Genomic DNA, 12,512 nt, shown 5'->3' with positions numbered 1-12,512 from the left:
TTTTTAGTAGTTTTAAAATTTAATAAAAAAGTACTGCAAAAAAAAAGAAGGTGCAACCCGTCTCGGAGACCCAGGCGGAGTCACTTGCATAGCCAACTGGAGGGCCAATCCGGTCGGTGTCGGTACCAAAGCAGCTGCTGGGATCGATGGGGTGGACAAACCCGAGTCACACTGCTTGGGGTGGTTGGGTTTCTTCAGCTTAAGAGCCGACTTATCCACCTTGTTCTTCTTAGGCTTTTTGTGGCCTGAGGACTTACACAATCCACCATGCTTCCTCTTCTCCTTTTGCTTATGCGGAGATGTGGAGGAGCATTGGCCCTCCGGCAAAGGGGCACCATCAGCTGACGAGCAGGGCAGAGGCATGGTGGAAGATGATGGAGGAGCAGAATTGCCTGCCAGTTGGTCCGATTGGAATAGGGCTTGGTCCCACAAGAGTTTGCACAGGCGGTTCTCCCGATTTTTCCTCCTGTTTAGTAAAGGCCTGACAATGGCCGCATTTATCAGTCCTGTGTCCTTCTCCAAGACAGAGAAGGCACAGATCGTGCGTATCAGTAGGTGACATTTTGGACCCACACTGAGAGCACTTGTGGAAAGCTGCAAGCTGCGCCATCGAGGAAGAAAGAGAAGATAGCAAAATAAGGAGAAAGAGGAACAATATTTTTTTGGGTTTTTTTTAAACAGGGAAAAGGGGGAAATTGAGAAGAAAAACTTCTAACAGGGAGGGAAAAACTTGGATTGTAACATCTAAGAGATAATAGCAACTGGATAAATGTGTACAAACTGAGAGACGAAAGGCTCGAGGCACAGTGAATGGCGGTCGCAAGAAGACTGAGGAAATGGCGGGCACTCCGCCCTTTTATACCGTGGGGGGGAGGGGTGCGGAGTTCCCGCCAAAACCATTAAAGCTTTAAATCTTTCCGGCCATAGGCACTGCACAGGCACAGCACCCATATGCATGATACACAGAGGCCACGATGAAGAACAAGCAAATCAGAGGCAGGGGCTTCAGTACAACATAGCAATAAAGTCTTTGTCCTTGCATGCCTGTTCAAAGGATTCTGAAGTACAGGCTACCTACCCACTGTCTGCAATTCTGTACATATTACCTAAACTCCTTACGTGCAAATATTCAAGGTGTGTGATTCAGGATTCTAAAGAGTTGCGAGCACATATTATAAATATAACCAACATTTAAACTTTTCAAGACTGAAATGTACATTATATGCCAAAAAACCCAGATTACAATAGGTAAATATGTCTTGAAGGCACATGTCTTCAAGTCAACCTTTCAGCAGTGTACAACAGTGCAAGCAAAAATGCTAGAAGATTCTCAAGGATTAATTCACATTTCTGTAAGCTCTGTGAAGCAAGTATTCCAGCTTATTTTCAACAATCAGAAGCAAGGATAACAAGAACCCATTGTAGAGTGACACATCTTATTCCAAAGACCAAGATTAAATATCTCTTGCTTTTTCTTCTTCTTGTAAAATAATTTTACAACTCAGAACCACTTCTCAATTCTTGGGTTATTCACCAGTTTCAATTTATGTGTACAAGCTCGTACAAGTAGTTTTTAGTATAATCTTTTACACTACACAGTTCTCACAAAAACCTGAACCTAAGCCACCACTTATTATCTTAGGCTACACATTTTAAACATTATCTGTCAGCACCTTATTGTAGCATGTAGCATAAAAAAGCCCTCTCCATCGCCATCTTTTGAAACTTATGTGATAGAGTAGGGATTCTAATCAGTGTTGTGAAGAAATAATCTGGTTGTGGTAAGCATGTATCCACAACAAATGAGAATCAGTCTGATGTATTGTGCATAAACGTTTTAGACATCAATTTCCAACATCCCTGACCGCTGGCTGTCCTGGAAAGCATTTATGGAAGCTGGAGTATGCAATGTCTCATTACTGACCCTTCTGCCTACCCTTGTTGTAACTGATACAGATCTGAACATGGACTGAGGAGACTGCCTCGGCCAATTCACCATCTCCTAGCCTAATCTACTTTACAGGGCTATTGTGAGGATAATGTCAAAAGGAGAACAAGTGAGCCTTGGATGGACAGCAGGATAAAGTGGAATAGAAACATAGAAACTGTGAGTCAGAAGGGGCCTCCTGAGCCATCTAGTCTGTCCCCCAGCTCCAGTCGGCTCCGTCCATGACATGTGCATGTCCAGCCTATCCTTAAACATTCTAATAATATCTTAGTACAATGCAGTACCTATTAGATTTTACCAGAACTGTTTACTGACTTCTTTAATCAAAACCCTGAATGTATAAGTATGCAGACATAACCGCACAGAACTTGTGCCAATGTACTGTATGTTTCCTACTATACTCTCTACCAGTTTCAGTCCCATTTATATACAATTACTACTGAGCAGCAGCAGCACAGTAGACGTAGTGCTTGTCAAGAACTCATGGCTACAGGCAGGCAAAACAACTCGTCACCCCTCTGCCTTCATCATAAATGCTCATTTCCACTGCAGCAATTCACTTTCATTTTAAGTTGATATAAACTCTTAAACACAAGAAAGTTCATTTAACATTCCTCTTATCCCACTAAACCTATATGAGGAGCACAGATCCTTAAAAGCTGCATGAAAATATTCCTAGTATACAGTTTTAATATGGAAATAATATACATTTCATACCATGTTTAACCTGCTAAATAGTAAATCAGCATTGTCCCTTCAATTCAAGGCTCGATTATGCATGCAATGTCATTACAATTGTCAGTACCTTTCAACAGAAAGTGAAGAACTATTGCACCAGTTCTGTCTCCCCCTACAGAATTATGGATGCTATGTCACTGGAACATTAAAAAAGACACCGGAAAAAAAGACCATGTCTCCGTTCGTTACGAGTTTATTTTAGATTTACAGATGAAACCCTTTAGATAAATCCATGCAAAGATTTAATGCATATCTTGGCTGTGTAAGTGAAAACCTTCACACAACAGTATTTTGTGGCTCAAGGGGTCATTCAGGCATGTAATGTCTGGATATATGAAGTGAATCCAATCCTGGAAGCAAAGTTCAGATCTTCTATTTCTTCCGAGTTGAGAAGCTGCTAAACAATTTAACACAAACAGTTACTGTATCACAAGACAATGACAGAAAAATTGATTTCAAATCATGCAAGAGACCTCAATATGCAGAGTCCAGAAGTCGGGCCACAGCCTTACCAAATAGATTTCTTCTCCAAAAGTGAGTTGGTAGATTGTTCTCCTTTGGTCAATGAGATGGTATCCACACAGGGTTTTATACAATATGGCATTACAGTCTTGATTACAGGTGCAATTCAACAATGTAATTAAAAATCAAAATGCAGAATACTTTTCTGCATCATGAAAAATGCGGAACACCCTTCTGGCATTTTCATAACAAAATACGCATGTTTCAAAGAAAGTTTTTGCTTCAATGCTTCAGCAAGTGCCTTCATTTTCCTCAAGTTTTGAACAGGTGTCCTTGCGCTTGTCAGTGTTGCACTTGGAATGTTACTTACAAAAGCTGTGTAAATCAGAAACCGTTAAAAGTCAAAGAAAAATGTAGAAGGAAGACACACACTCCAACTGTAACAAAAACAGAAGTTCAGAGCCCAACTGTGCACATTATAAATGAGAAATTCCACTTTAATTGCAAGAAAGGGAAACCTAATGGTCAAAGATTGACAAGACAACATTTTACACAATGCAGTATGTACAGAGTCTACATGTTTGAATAAGGAAAGATTAGCCTTTGACCAATGTCTGTCTGAGAGCTACAAGATGTTCAACATATTAAATACAAAACAGAGTATGTACAAAATCTCAACAACTGCTATTCAAGCATTTGAACTGATCTTATTGGAACTTACCAAGTTTTCTGTGGAATTTTCAGTAACTTCTGAAGCCAACTTAATGTTAACTTCACATCTACTGTCATTATTTTCTTCCTCTGGCTTAATTAGCTCCCCTCCAGATGTCTGCATCTGACTTTTGATACTGTCACCCGAACCCCCCACTTCAACAGATGTTTTCCTTAGTTCTGGATGAAGGGATTCCATGCATACAGCTGCTTGGTTTTGCACATTTTTTTCAACATAACTCAACAATGACATATCAGAATTGCTATCTTTGCTGACACTTACTTGCAGAACCTCAGAAACTTGAGGAATGCTCTGCATTTCAGCAAGTGACATGTTTGGTTCTGCAATGTCACCATTTGATTCAGGACACCCCATATCTGAGACTATCGCATCAGAAACCAAGAAGCAAATTTTCTTCTCTTGATCGCCAGAGGCTAATGCAATGCCCAACCCACTAGTCTTGTTGGATTCTAAACAAATTGGTGCAATAGTTTCTAACTTTGGGGTCTCTACCTTATTTAGAATTTCAGATGGTAGGATACTCAAGTGTTCACGTTCCATTTCAATATTCCCTAGACTGAAACGGATGGTTTCTAATTCCAAACCTGTTTTCAGTTTGTTAGGGTCAGTAGGCTTGACTTCACCAGGCTTCAGAGAATCTTTGTCATTTTCTGCATTTAAACTCAGAGTAAGGGATGTACGCTGAACAAAGCTAAGTTCTGAGTGACTGGCACTCAAGTCAAAGTCATTAGCTGCTGAGGTATGCAAGATCCCAGTGTTCATGTCTGTAAAGGTAAGTGCCTCTTCTCCAAGATGCCCAACATTGCCTTCTTTTGGAAGAACATTTAATGTTTCCTGGACTATCTCTGGCTGAATGGTGGAAAAGTTAACATTTTCTGTTTTCGTTAAGTTCGTCTCTTCCATGCCACTTAACTCTATATCAGATTCAGCAGATCTCTGTTTGTCATTTTGCAGAGGCATCACTTCTAAACTGCGACTAGTTTCAGCATCATTTGCAGACTTAATGCCCAAAGTTTTAGCTTCCTCAACCTGCAGATCCTTAGCTTCATCTCCTAATGGCTGATTATTTTTTTCATATTTCCCTGATGTGCTGCTTATCACTGTTCTATCAGCAAGGCACATATTTAGCATGTCTCCTGATTTTGGAACACTGACTATATTAAATGCCTCGCTGTCCTCAGGCTGGGAGTTAACCAAAAATTCTTCATTGTTAGTATGGGAAGAGTCCAATTCACCTTTATTTAAAGGACTTGATTCTGGATCTCTGTTCAGGACCTCTGAAGTATGAGGACTTTCATCAATCATTGCTGGCTCAAGCCTATCTAATTCTACAGTGCCCAGCTTTAAATCCAATGATGATTCTTTAGAAGAACACTGATCTTGCACTACTATTTGAGGATTTTCCTCACTCACTTTTGAAGATAAGTCTATAGGCTCACAAGCTACTTGACTCTGAACAGAGATATCTGAAACCAATGTAGATATTGTCTGTTCAGAGTTGTCATCAATTTGTTTCTTTTCTTTTATACTAGGTCCTTCCTCTTCAGCAATTTCAATTTGCATTTCAAATAACTGAGGGTTGTCTCCCTGACTAACTGCAAAGTTATAGTTTGCTAATGCTACATCTCTCTCACCTAAATTTGTCATATATGCTTTCATCTTCAAATCATTCTTAATCTCTTCTAACTTTGATTTGCCATAAACTTCCTTATTCTGTTGGTCTTGCAGCTTCTCACTGATGTCATCACAGCTTGTGGCATCAACATGTTTCACTACTACAGACTCCTTCCTAAGATTAGCCTCCTTTTCTGGCAAGTGGATTGCTAATTCTGTATCTTCAGGAGATTTGAATTCCACCACCTCACTCTCCAATGGGTTCCTGTGAAGTGCTTCCAAAGGTGGGGCATTGGTGTCCGGCAAATGCATAGCTAATCCTGCTGTCTCAAACTGTGGTGGCTTTTTGCTTACATCTTCTAAGGCAGCAGTGGTGTAGTCTAACAATTGAATTGTTGATTCTTGATCATCAAGAGCTTTCAATTCTGCTGTCTCAAACTCTAACGGAACCTTTGGAAATACTTCCAAAGGAGCATCGCTACTTTCAGTCAGCTGCATAGATAATTTTGCTCCATCAATCTCTGGAGGCTTCTTGCTAACATCTAAAGGAGCAACACTGTATTCTGGCAACTTCACAGCCAGCTTGTTATCAACAGAAGATTTAAACCCTTCCATCTCAAAGTCCGATACCTTCTTGTTATCATCTTCTAAAGAAGGGACATTTTCTTCTGGCAACTGCATGGGTAATTTTTCAATTTCAAGACCCAGTGGCTTCTTGCTAACATCTTCTAAAGGATAAGTGGCAAGTTCTGAAGACTGTATGGCCAGCTTGTTACCAACGTAAGACTTAAACTCTGTTGTCTCAAACTCTAATAGATTCTTGCTGTCATCTCTGCAAGCAGAAATACTGCTTTCTGGCAACTGCCTAGCTAATTCTGCTTCTTCAAGCACAGGAGAATTCTTGTTAAATTCAGTGGAAGGAATTCCTATTTTTAGTTCATTCTGAAAGGAAACAGAGACACCTGTTGGAGGATTAGATTCTGAGGCTTCCGATAAGTGTACAGTTAATTTATTATCATTTGGAATTTTAAAATCTGCCGTCTCAAGATCTGTGGATTTCCTAAGGTTGTCCAGTGGAAGAATACTCCTTTCTGGTATCTGTATGGTTAACTGTCCTTCTTCAAGTGCCTCTGGTGATTTCTTAAATTCAGTTGGTGCAGGAGTTCCTATTTCTACTTCATTCTGAAAGGAAACAGAGGCACTTTTTGCAAGGTTGTTAGATTCTGATGCTTCCCTATACTTAAAGGTAGATTGTGTATCCAAAAAGGATATTTTCTCCACTTCTCTCTCAGCACCAATTTTGAGTTTGTTTTCTTCACAGGCTGCTGATGTTCTCTCAGCTTTTAGTACCTCAGTTTCTATAGTCCCATCACCTAAGGGGATTTTGCTACCATCTGAAGAACTGCATTCTTGTGCAAAAGTGGCATTGCTTGGCTTGGAAACCACCAACTGATCTGTGTTTCTCTCTCTCTCAACAGGATTGATTTTTCCTTTATCTGAATTTGCAGAATTCATAAGCTTGCTGTCAGCTGGACTCCTACCACTGCTATTGTAGAAGATGTCATACAAATCTTTAGCATTACCTGCAGCCAGGGAAGAGTTCTTTTTTTCTAATTTATTAACATGGTCTCTGAAAATTGTTGGAGGTGGCAAAGGACGGGGACACATGGGCATTGCCAGGATGTTTTTATCATCCTCAGACACACCAGGAGCCATATCATCTGCCAGGACAACCGTATCTTTTGGTGGCATCAGGGGTGGAGGTGGGAATAATATTGGTGGGGGTCGTGGTAGTGGTACTGTTAGCATCAATGGCGGTCCTGGTGGCAGTGGTAGAAGAGGAGGACGGCGATGCGGCCTTTCAAATATCACGGGCTGCTCACTGATCTTTGCCACTCTTGTAACTTCTTGTTCTTTTGCCATAGCTGCAAGCTCCCGTGCCTTTGCTTGTGCTTTTGCCACAACAATTGCCTGCTCCTGAGCCTTTGCTGCACTTGTCTTTGCGTGTTCCAAGGCTTTTGCATGTTCTATGGCCTTTGTCACACTCTCATGCTCCTGCTCCTCTGGCTGTTCTGGTGTCTTTGCATTCTCCTGTGAGTTCTTTAAAACTACTACTTCTCCCCCAAATGCTTTTGAAATTATATCTGGAGCTAGAACAAGTTCTGAATTACCCTCTTTAACCACAGGGAGTGGCTTGGTGGTGGCACCAGAAGATTTTATGGACAGGAAAGTATTTAGAGGTGCTGGCTTGCTTACTGTTGTTGTTGCAGACTTCCTCAGAACCATCATGGGGACTGGTAAATTAGGTCTGATTTTTGCTTGTGATGAAGTTGAAACAACCGGGGTCCAGGGACTAGTGTGTGGGATAACAGTTTTCCCAGACAACCGTATTGCAATGGGCTTTGAATTTGGTTTTCCAGACTGGGTCTTACTTTCTTTTTCTTTGCTTTCTTCAGTGCTGTCCTCCCTGCAGACATCTTTGTCTTGATTTTTTTCCTCTCTTTCTGCCTTCCTCCAACTGAATTTTCCAAAAGATGACAGTCTGGATTCTTTAGCGGATTCCTCTTTTTTCCCTGCCTTCTTCTCAACTTCTTTGTCATCTTTCTTCAATTTAAGCTTAATCCCACATTTTTGACCATTAGGAACATCTTTCCTTTTACTAGTCTCATATTCATTATCTCCATCTCCCAATTCTTTGGTATTCTTTGTTTCCTCTTTTTTTACCACTTTTGTGGTCTTTTCATCTTTCTCCTCTTTTTGCTTTTCACACTGTTTACGTTTTAGCCTGCGTTCTGTTTCTTGAATAACAGACAATCCTGCTTGGCGATCCAGGTTCCTCCTTTCTTCATAGAGTGGATTTTCTTCCACATGTTTCTGTGGGAAGAGGAAGAAAATTCTGAACAGTTACTCAGTATAGAATTCTAATAATTGCTTTCCCATTAATTCTTTTTTCATCTCTCTCCACATAATACTGCTGCTGGGAAATAGATGGTGGGAGACATTTTTTTGTAAACCCTTGATATTCAGAATCTTAACATTAGGAAAGAATAAAAGACATTTTGTGCTCCTAACCAAAGACAATTTCATTCCAACGTGATGATGAAAAGAATCCTAGTATAATACATGTAGTACAGTGAACATTTAGGGAAACAATTCTGTGGCCTTTCAACAGCGCCTGAGGACCGTATGATTGTTCAGATTCCCAATCCAAGGTCAGAGACAGTGCACTGAGCTTGGAGGAAGAATCAAAAATGAAACTTCTAATTTCCTCACAGCCACTGAAGGAAGAACTGTATTGGCTGGCCTCTGAAGTCAGGAACTCAACCCTGGAGAGGAATAAAGGGAATGTTCTGGCAAGTGGGGAAGGGAGGAGACTGGAGAGGCCAGGATCCGAGTTATCCTGAGAACTCTCTAGCCTCCCTTTCTCACTCCAAAAAGCCTTTGCTAGAAAGTCTCCAAAGTCAGTCTAGTCAAAAATGTAGGTTACAAGATTGGGAAGATGAGGTTCAGGGGCTTATGATCATTCAGATCATAACCTTTAGGAAAGCACCCTAATGTATGATACAGTGTTAGTTAGGAATATAAGATGCTGTTGTATACTGAATCAGACCATTGGTCCATCAACAATTGTTTATACTAACTGGCAGTGCTCTCAAAGTTCAGAGAAGGCTTTCTCAGGTCCAGCTGGAGACTGAATCCACAGCCTTCTGCATACAAAGTATGTGCTCTCTCACAGAGCTTTGACCGCTCCATCCTTCTCTTGCACAAGTCAGGAACAGACAGTCATGCACTTAAGGAATAATTCTCCAAGCATATTCTGGGTACTGACCTTATATTTCTCATTATGTGGATGACTTTTCACATGCTGTTCTGCTGATATCTGGTCTCCAAAAAATTCATGGCAAAGCTGGCAGTAATATCCAGTGACTGGAATAAGGAATTCAGAACCTAAAATGCCCCCAAAAAGAATAAGTCACAGAAATTAATCACAACAGGTTCTGCAGCTTTTAGCAAAAACACAACAGCAACAAAAATAGTAAATTGGAAACAGTAACTTGTCAAAAGACTGTTAGTAGGGAATCCTATGCTTGCTTAACACTCCTTACCACAGCATTACAACACTGTTTACCATGCAAATAGGAGATGATGTTGCTACTTTCCAATCCTTATTAAAATGAAGCACTAATAATCTGGCATAGCTGGTATATGCTACCTATCATCACACAATAAATCACCTTCACATAGTATGCTCTAAGTAGCTCAAGGTAGGAGAAAACCAACATACCTTTGGCAGGAACAGGTATTTTATCAATCCGTTTTGTGACTTCTTGCTTTGTTTCTGCTTGAGTCTTTGAAGCCCAAGGTCTATTGTATGGATCCAGGGTCTATTTGCAGATTGACAAAAGCATATAGACTGATATATTAAAAAGAGAATTGCTCTCTTGTCTCTACTGCAATTTACTGCAAAACATGCTTTTAAAGAGTAAAAACATACCAAGTAGACATGTAGTCTACACTCTCACATGTTCACAACTGAACCAAAATGAAGCTTTCATTCAAATAGTTGACCTTAGACATGTGACAAACTATCAGGGGTGTGACAACCACACCAAAAAGATCAGGACACCTGATTGGCATGGAGGTCCTTGCCATTGGAAAGTTTATTTTACAGCTCACATATCAAATACAAACTGTTTAAAGGGAAATTGATGACTGGACACATACCTGCCTATGCTTCTTATTATGCATATGTGTGAAGAAATCAAACATGGTCCCACAGGTGGTATTGCAATCCTTGCACCAATGGTTCCCTGTGTCATAATAGTCATATATATTGGCCCCTTGGATATGCTGTTTGGATGGCTGTGATGATTCCGTAGGCTTGGGACTCCTACCCTTGGGCTTGTCATTAGTAGGTTTTGATTCCTAAATTGAACAAAAGGAAATATTTCTAAGCTATAGAATGACAGTTGGTACCTCAGAGCCAGCCTCTAGTAGAGACCACACAAAAAATATATATAACAATATATCACCTGTTTGTCAATGCCCAGGATAATTCCACCGTTTCAGTGAGCTAGTATTGCCGACTCAGATGTTGTTCAGTCAACAGGAAAGAGCTTCCAATGAGACTTGGGTATGTTGGCTGGATGGCGAGTGCGTAAATAATCAAGGAATTCAATGTACGTCGCATGGAGTACATGCTGAGGGGTGTGTGTGAATGTATGCAAAAAAATACTTAAATATATGCATAAATGATTTCAGTCAAGGTGCAAAAATACCTAAAAAGTTCTGCCCCTCTGCCAAACTGTGGACAACCCCCAGTGTAAATTTAACAGATGGAGTAAATGGAACTGCTTAATTTTAATGGTGGTGGTGTAATGTATGCTTTTGACAGCTCCTCTGTGCCTATAAATTCTGGAATACACTGTAAGTCATCTGAAGACCATCTCGACACCCACTACCTCCTTTTTAAATGGCATACCTTATGCCTTTGTGAAAGATAAGGTGCTATAGGTTCTTGTTGACACTGTTGGTTCTATGAAAACAAAAGACATGTGGTACAAGCATCCTGTAACAAAATATATCCCTTAGAACAAGGATTTTTGGTGTGCAGGTGGGCCTCATTGCAGAGACTCAAGTCATTGTAGCAGCAGCATGAACTGCTCTCTTCATTCCCTTCCAACCCACAGTTAAGAAGTGACCAAATGGGGGATAAAAGTAGCAATGTAAGTCCCCATATATCAATCAACATATAGAATATAACCTACTGCCAACAGTGTACAAACCCAACCAGTGAAGAAAATCCCTGTTCGACAGGGCTGTGTTTGTGCTGTATGCTAATATCTGTAATTTCCCTTGAAAAGCTTAAAGAAGTTGTCTTCCTTTTCTAGCTTGCTTTTTCCCCATGGAAAATGGACTTTGAGCCCTAAAACTAAGTAGCCTTTAGCTGCCCTTAATTTATTTGGAAAGGCTTTCTATGGTTTATTTATTTACTACAGGCTTTTCATGAATGGAAAGGCTCTGTTTCTTTGTGGAAGAGACTGAGATCCAGTGCTAGCTCCTGCTGGAGGAATAAAGGCTGATTGTTGATTGACCCTGTACCCTTCAATGTCATCCCCGATGCTTTTCAAGAGGGTCTCTCAACCCCACCAGCGAAGCCTTTCAGGCAATATAGGGGCCCATCAGGAGGGGAAGGAGAAACTGGAGACCACTTCTCCCACTTCCTCTTCAGCAAGAACTTTCTGAAAGTGGAGCATCACCCTCACAAACTCTGACTCCAACCCAACCATTATATCTTGCCTTTTTCTGCAAAGCAAACAGAAGGGAACACACATCCAATCTTTCCATAATGTTTCAATTTAAGAAGTCCTAGGAAATATTAGAACAGAGTACTTCCATGATGTTTTGCTGGGAAAATACCCATCCCAATGTGAACATACAGCTGCATTTGCTTGGTGTTAAGTTCTGAAAACATTCCAAAGTAGAACCTCACTTCCACTCTAGTTTTATGTTTTCTCTGCCATGTTTATAGACATACTGGGATCAACAAAAATGCATGCAGTATGTTTATTCTAGAACAATTATCAGAAACTTGATGTCAAATCAAAAAGGCCACAACAATTCCTCCCCTTCATTTTTTATTAAAAACTTTAAAGAAAAATAATCCTACACTGTTAGTGTTTTGCAGGTGCATGTCAAGATCCTGATACCGGTATCTACCTAAGACAGAATTCCAAGAGAAAAGGTAACTGCATTTTTAAGACAGAATACAAATAAGAAAAATAAAGACTGGAATGTATCATATTCTATGCTTTACTCATAGAATTTATTTATTTTATGACTTTCTTAAGGTGAAAGGGAAAAAATCCAAAATTACACTGAGTAACTTCTATTGCTCAATTTGTCCAAGTCCAAAGTCACATCAAGTAATTTCTGTTACTCAGTCTGTGTAAGTTTCCAAAACTGGACCACACAGAAAATAATTCTGAAACAAAAAACAAAATCACCACACAAATT

The 12,512-nt window shown here is 40.2% G+C and overlaps 1 protein-coding gene across 3 annotated transcripts in view; it reads right to left on the bottom strand.

Moving 5' to 3' along the window:
• Positions 1-2,863: 2,863 nt before the first annotated feature.
• Positions 2,864-12,512, bottom strand: part of LOC123033674 (zinc finger protein 318-like) — a 28,913-nt gene continuing 19,264 nt past the window's right edge. The window contains exons 7-11 of one of the 3 annotated variants that reach the window (XR_006416631.1): positions 10,221-10,421; positions 9,781-9,880; positions 9,325-9,443; positions 3,199-8,369; positions 2,864-3,083 (exon numbers count right to left, since the gene is read on the bottom strand). Coding sequence is in view for 2 of the 3 variants with exons in the window: in XM_044450426.1 (XP_044306361.1) it covers positions 2,997-3,083; positions 3,870-8,369; positions 9,325-9,443; positions 9,781-9,880; positions 10,221-10,421 (5,007 nt within the window). In the remaining variant the exon portion in view is untranslated. Of the gene's footprint in view, positions 8,370-9,324; positions 9,444-9,780; positions 9,881-10,220; positions 10,422-12,512 lie in introns of all 3 variants that reach the window. The other 2 variants (XM_044450552.1, XM_044450426.1) reach the window with 2 other exon arrangements.

This window comes from Varanus komodoensis, unplaced genomic scaffold (assembly GCF_004798865.1).
Source record: "Varanus komodoensis strain SLA01 unplaced genomic scaffold, ASM479886v1 scaffold1, whole genome shotgun sequence".
Lineage (NCBI taxonomy): Eukaryota > Metazoa > Chordata > Lepidosauria > Squamata > Varanidae > Varanus > Varanus komodoensis.
The sequence above is the reverse complement of the archived record's forward strand: the minus strand, read 5'-3'. Positions and strand labels throughout refer to the sequence as shown.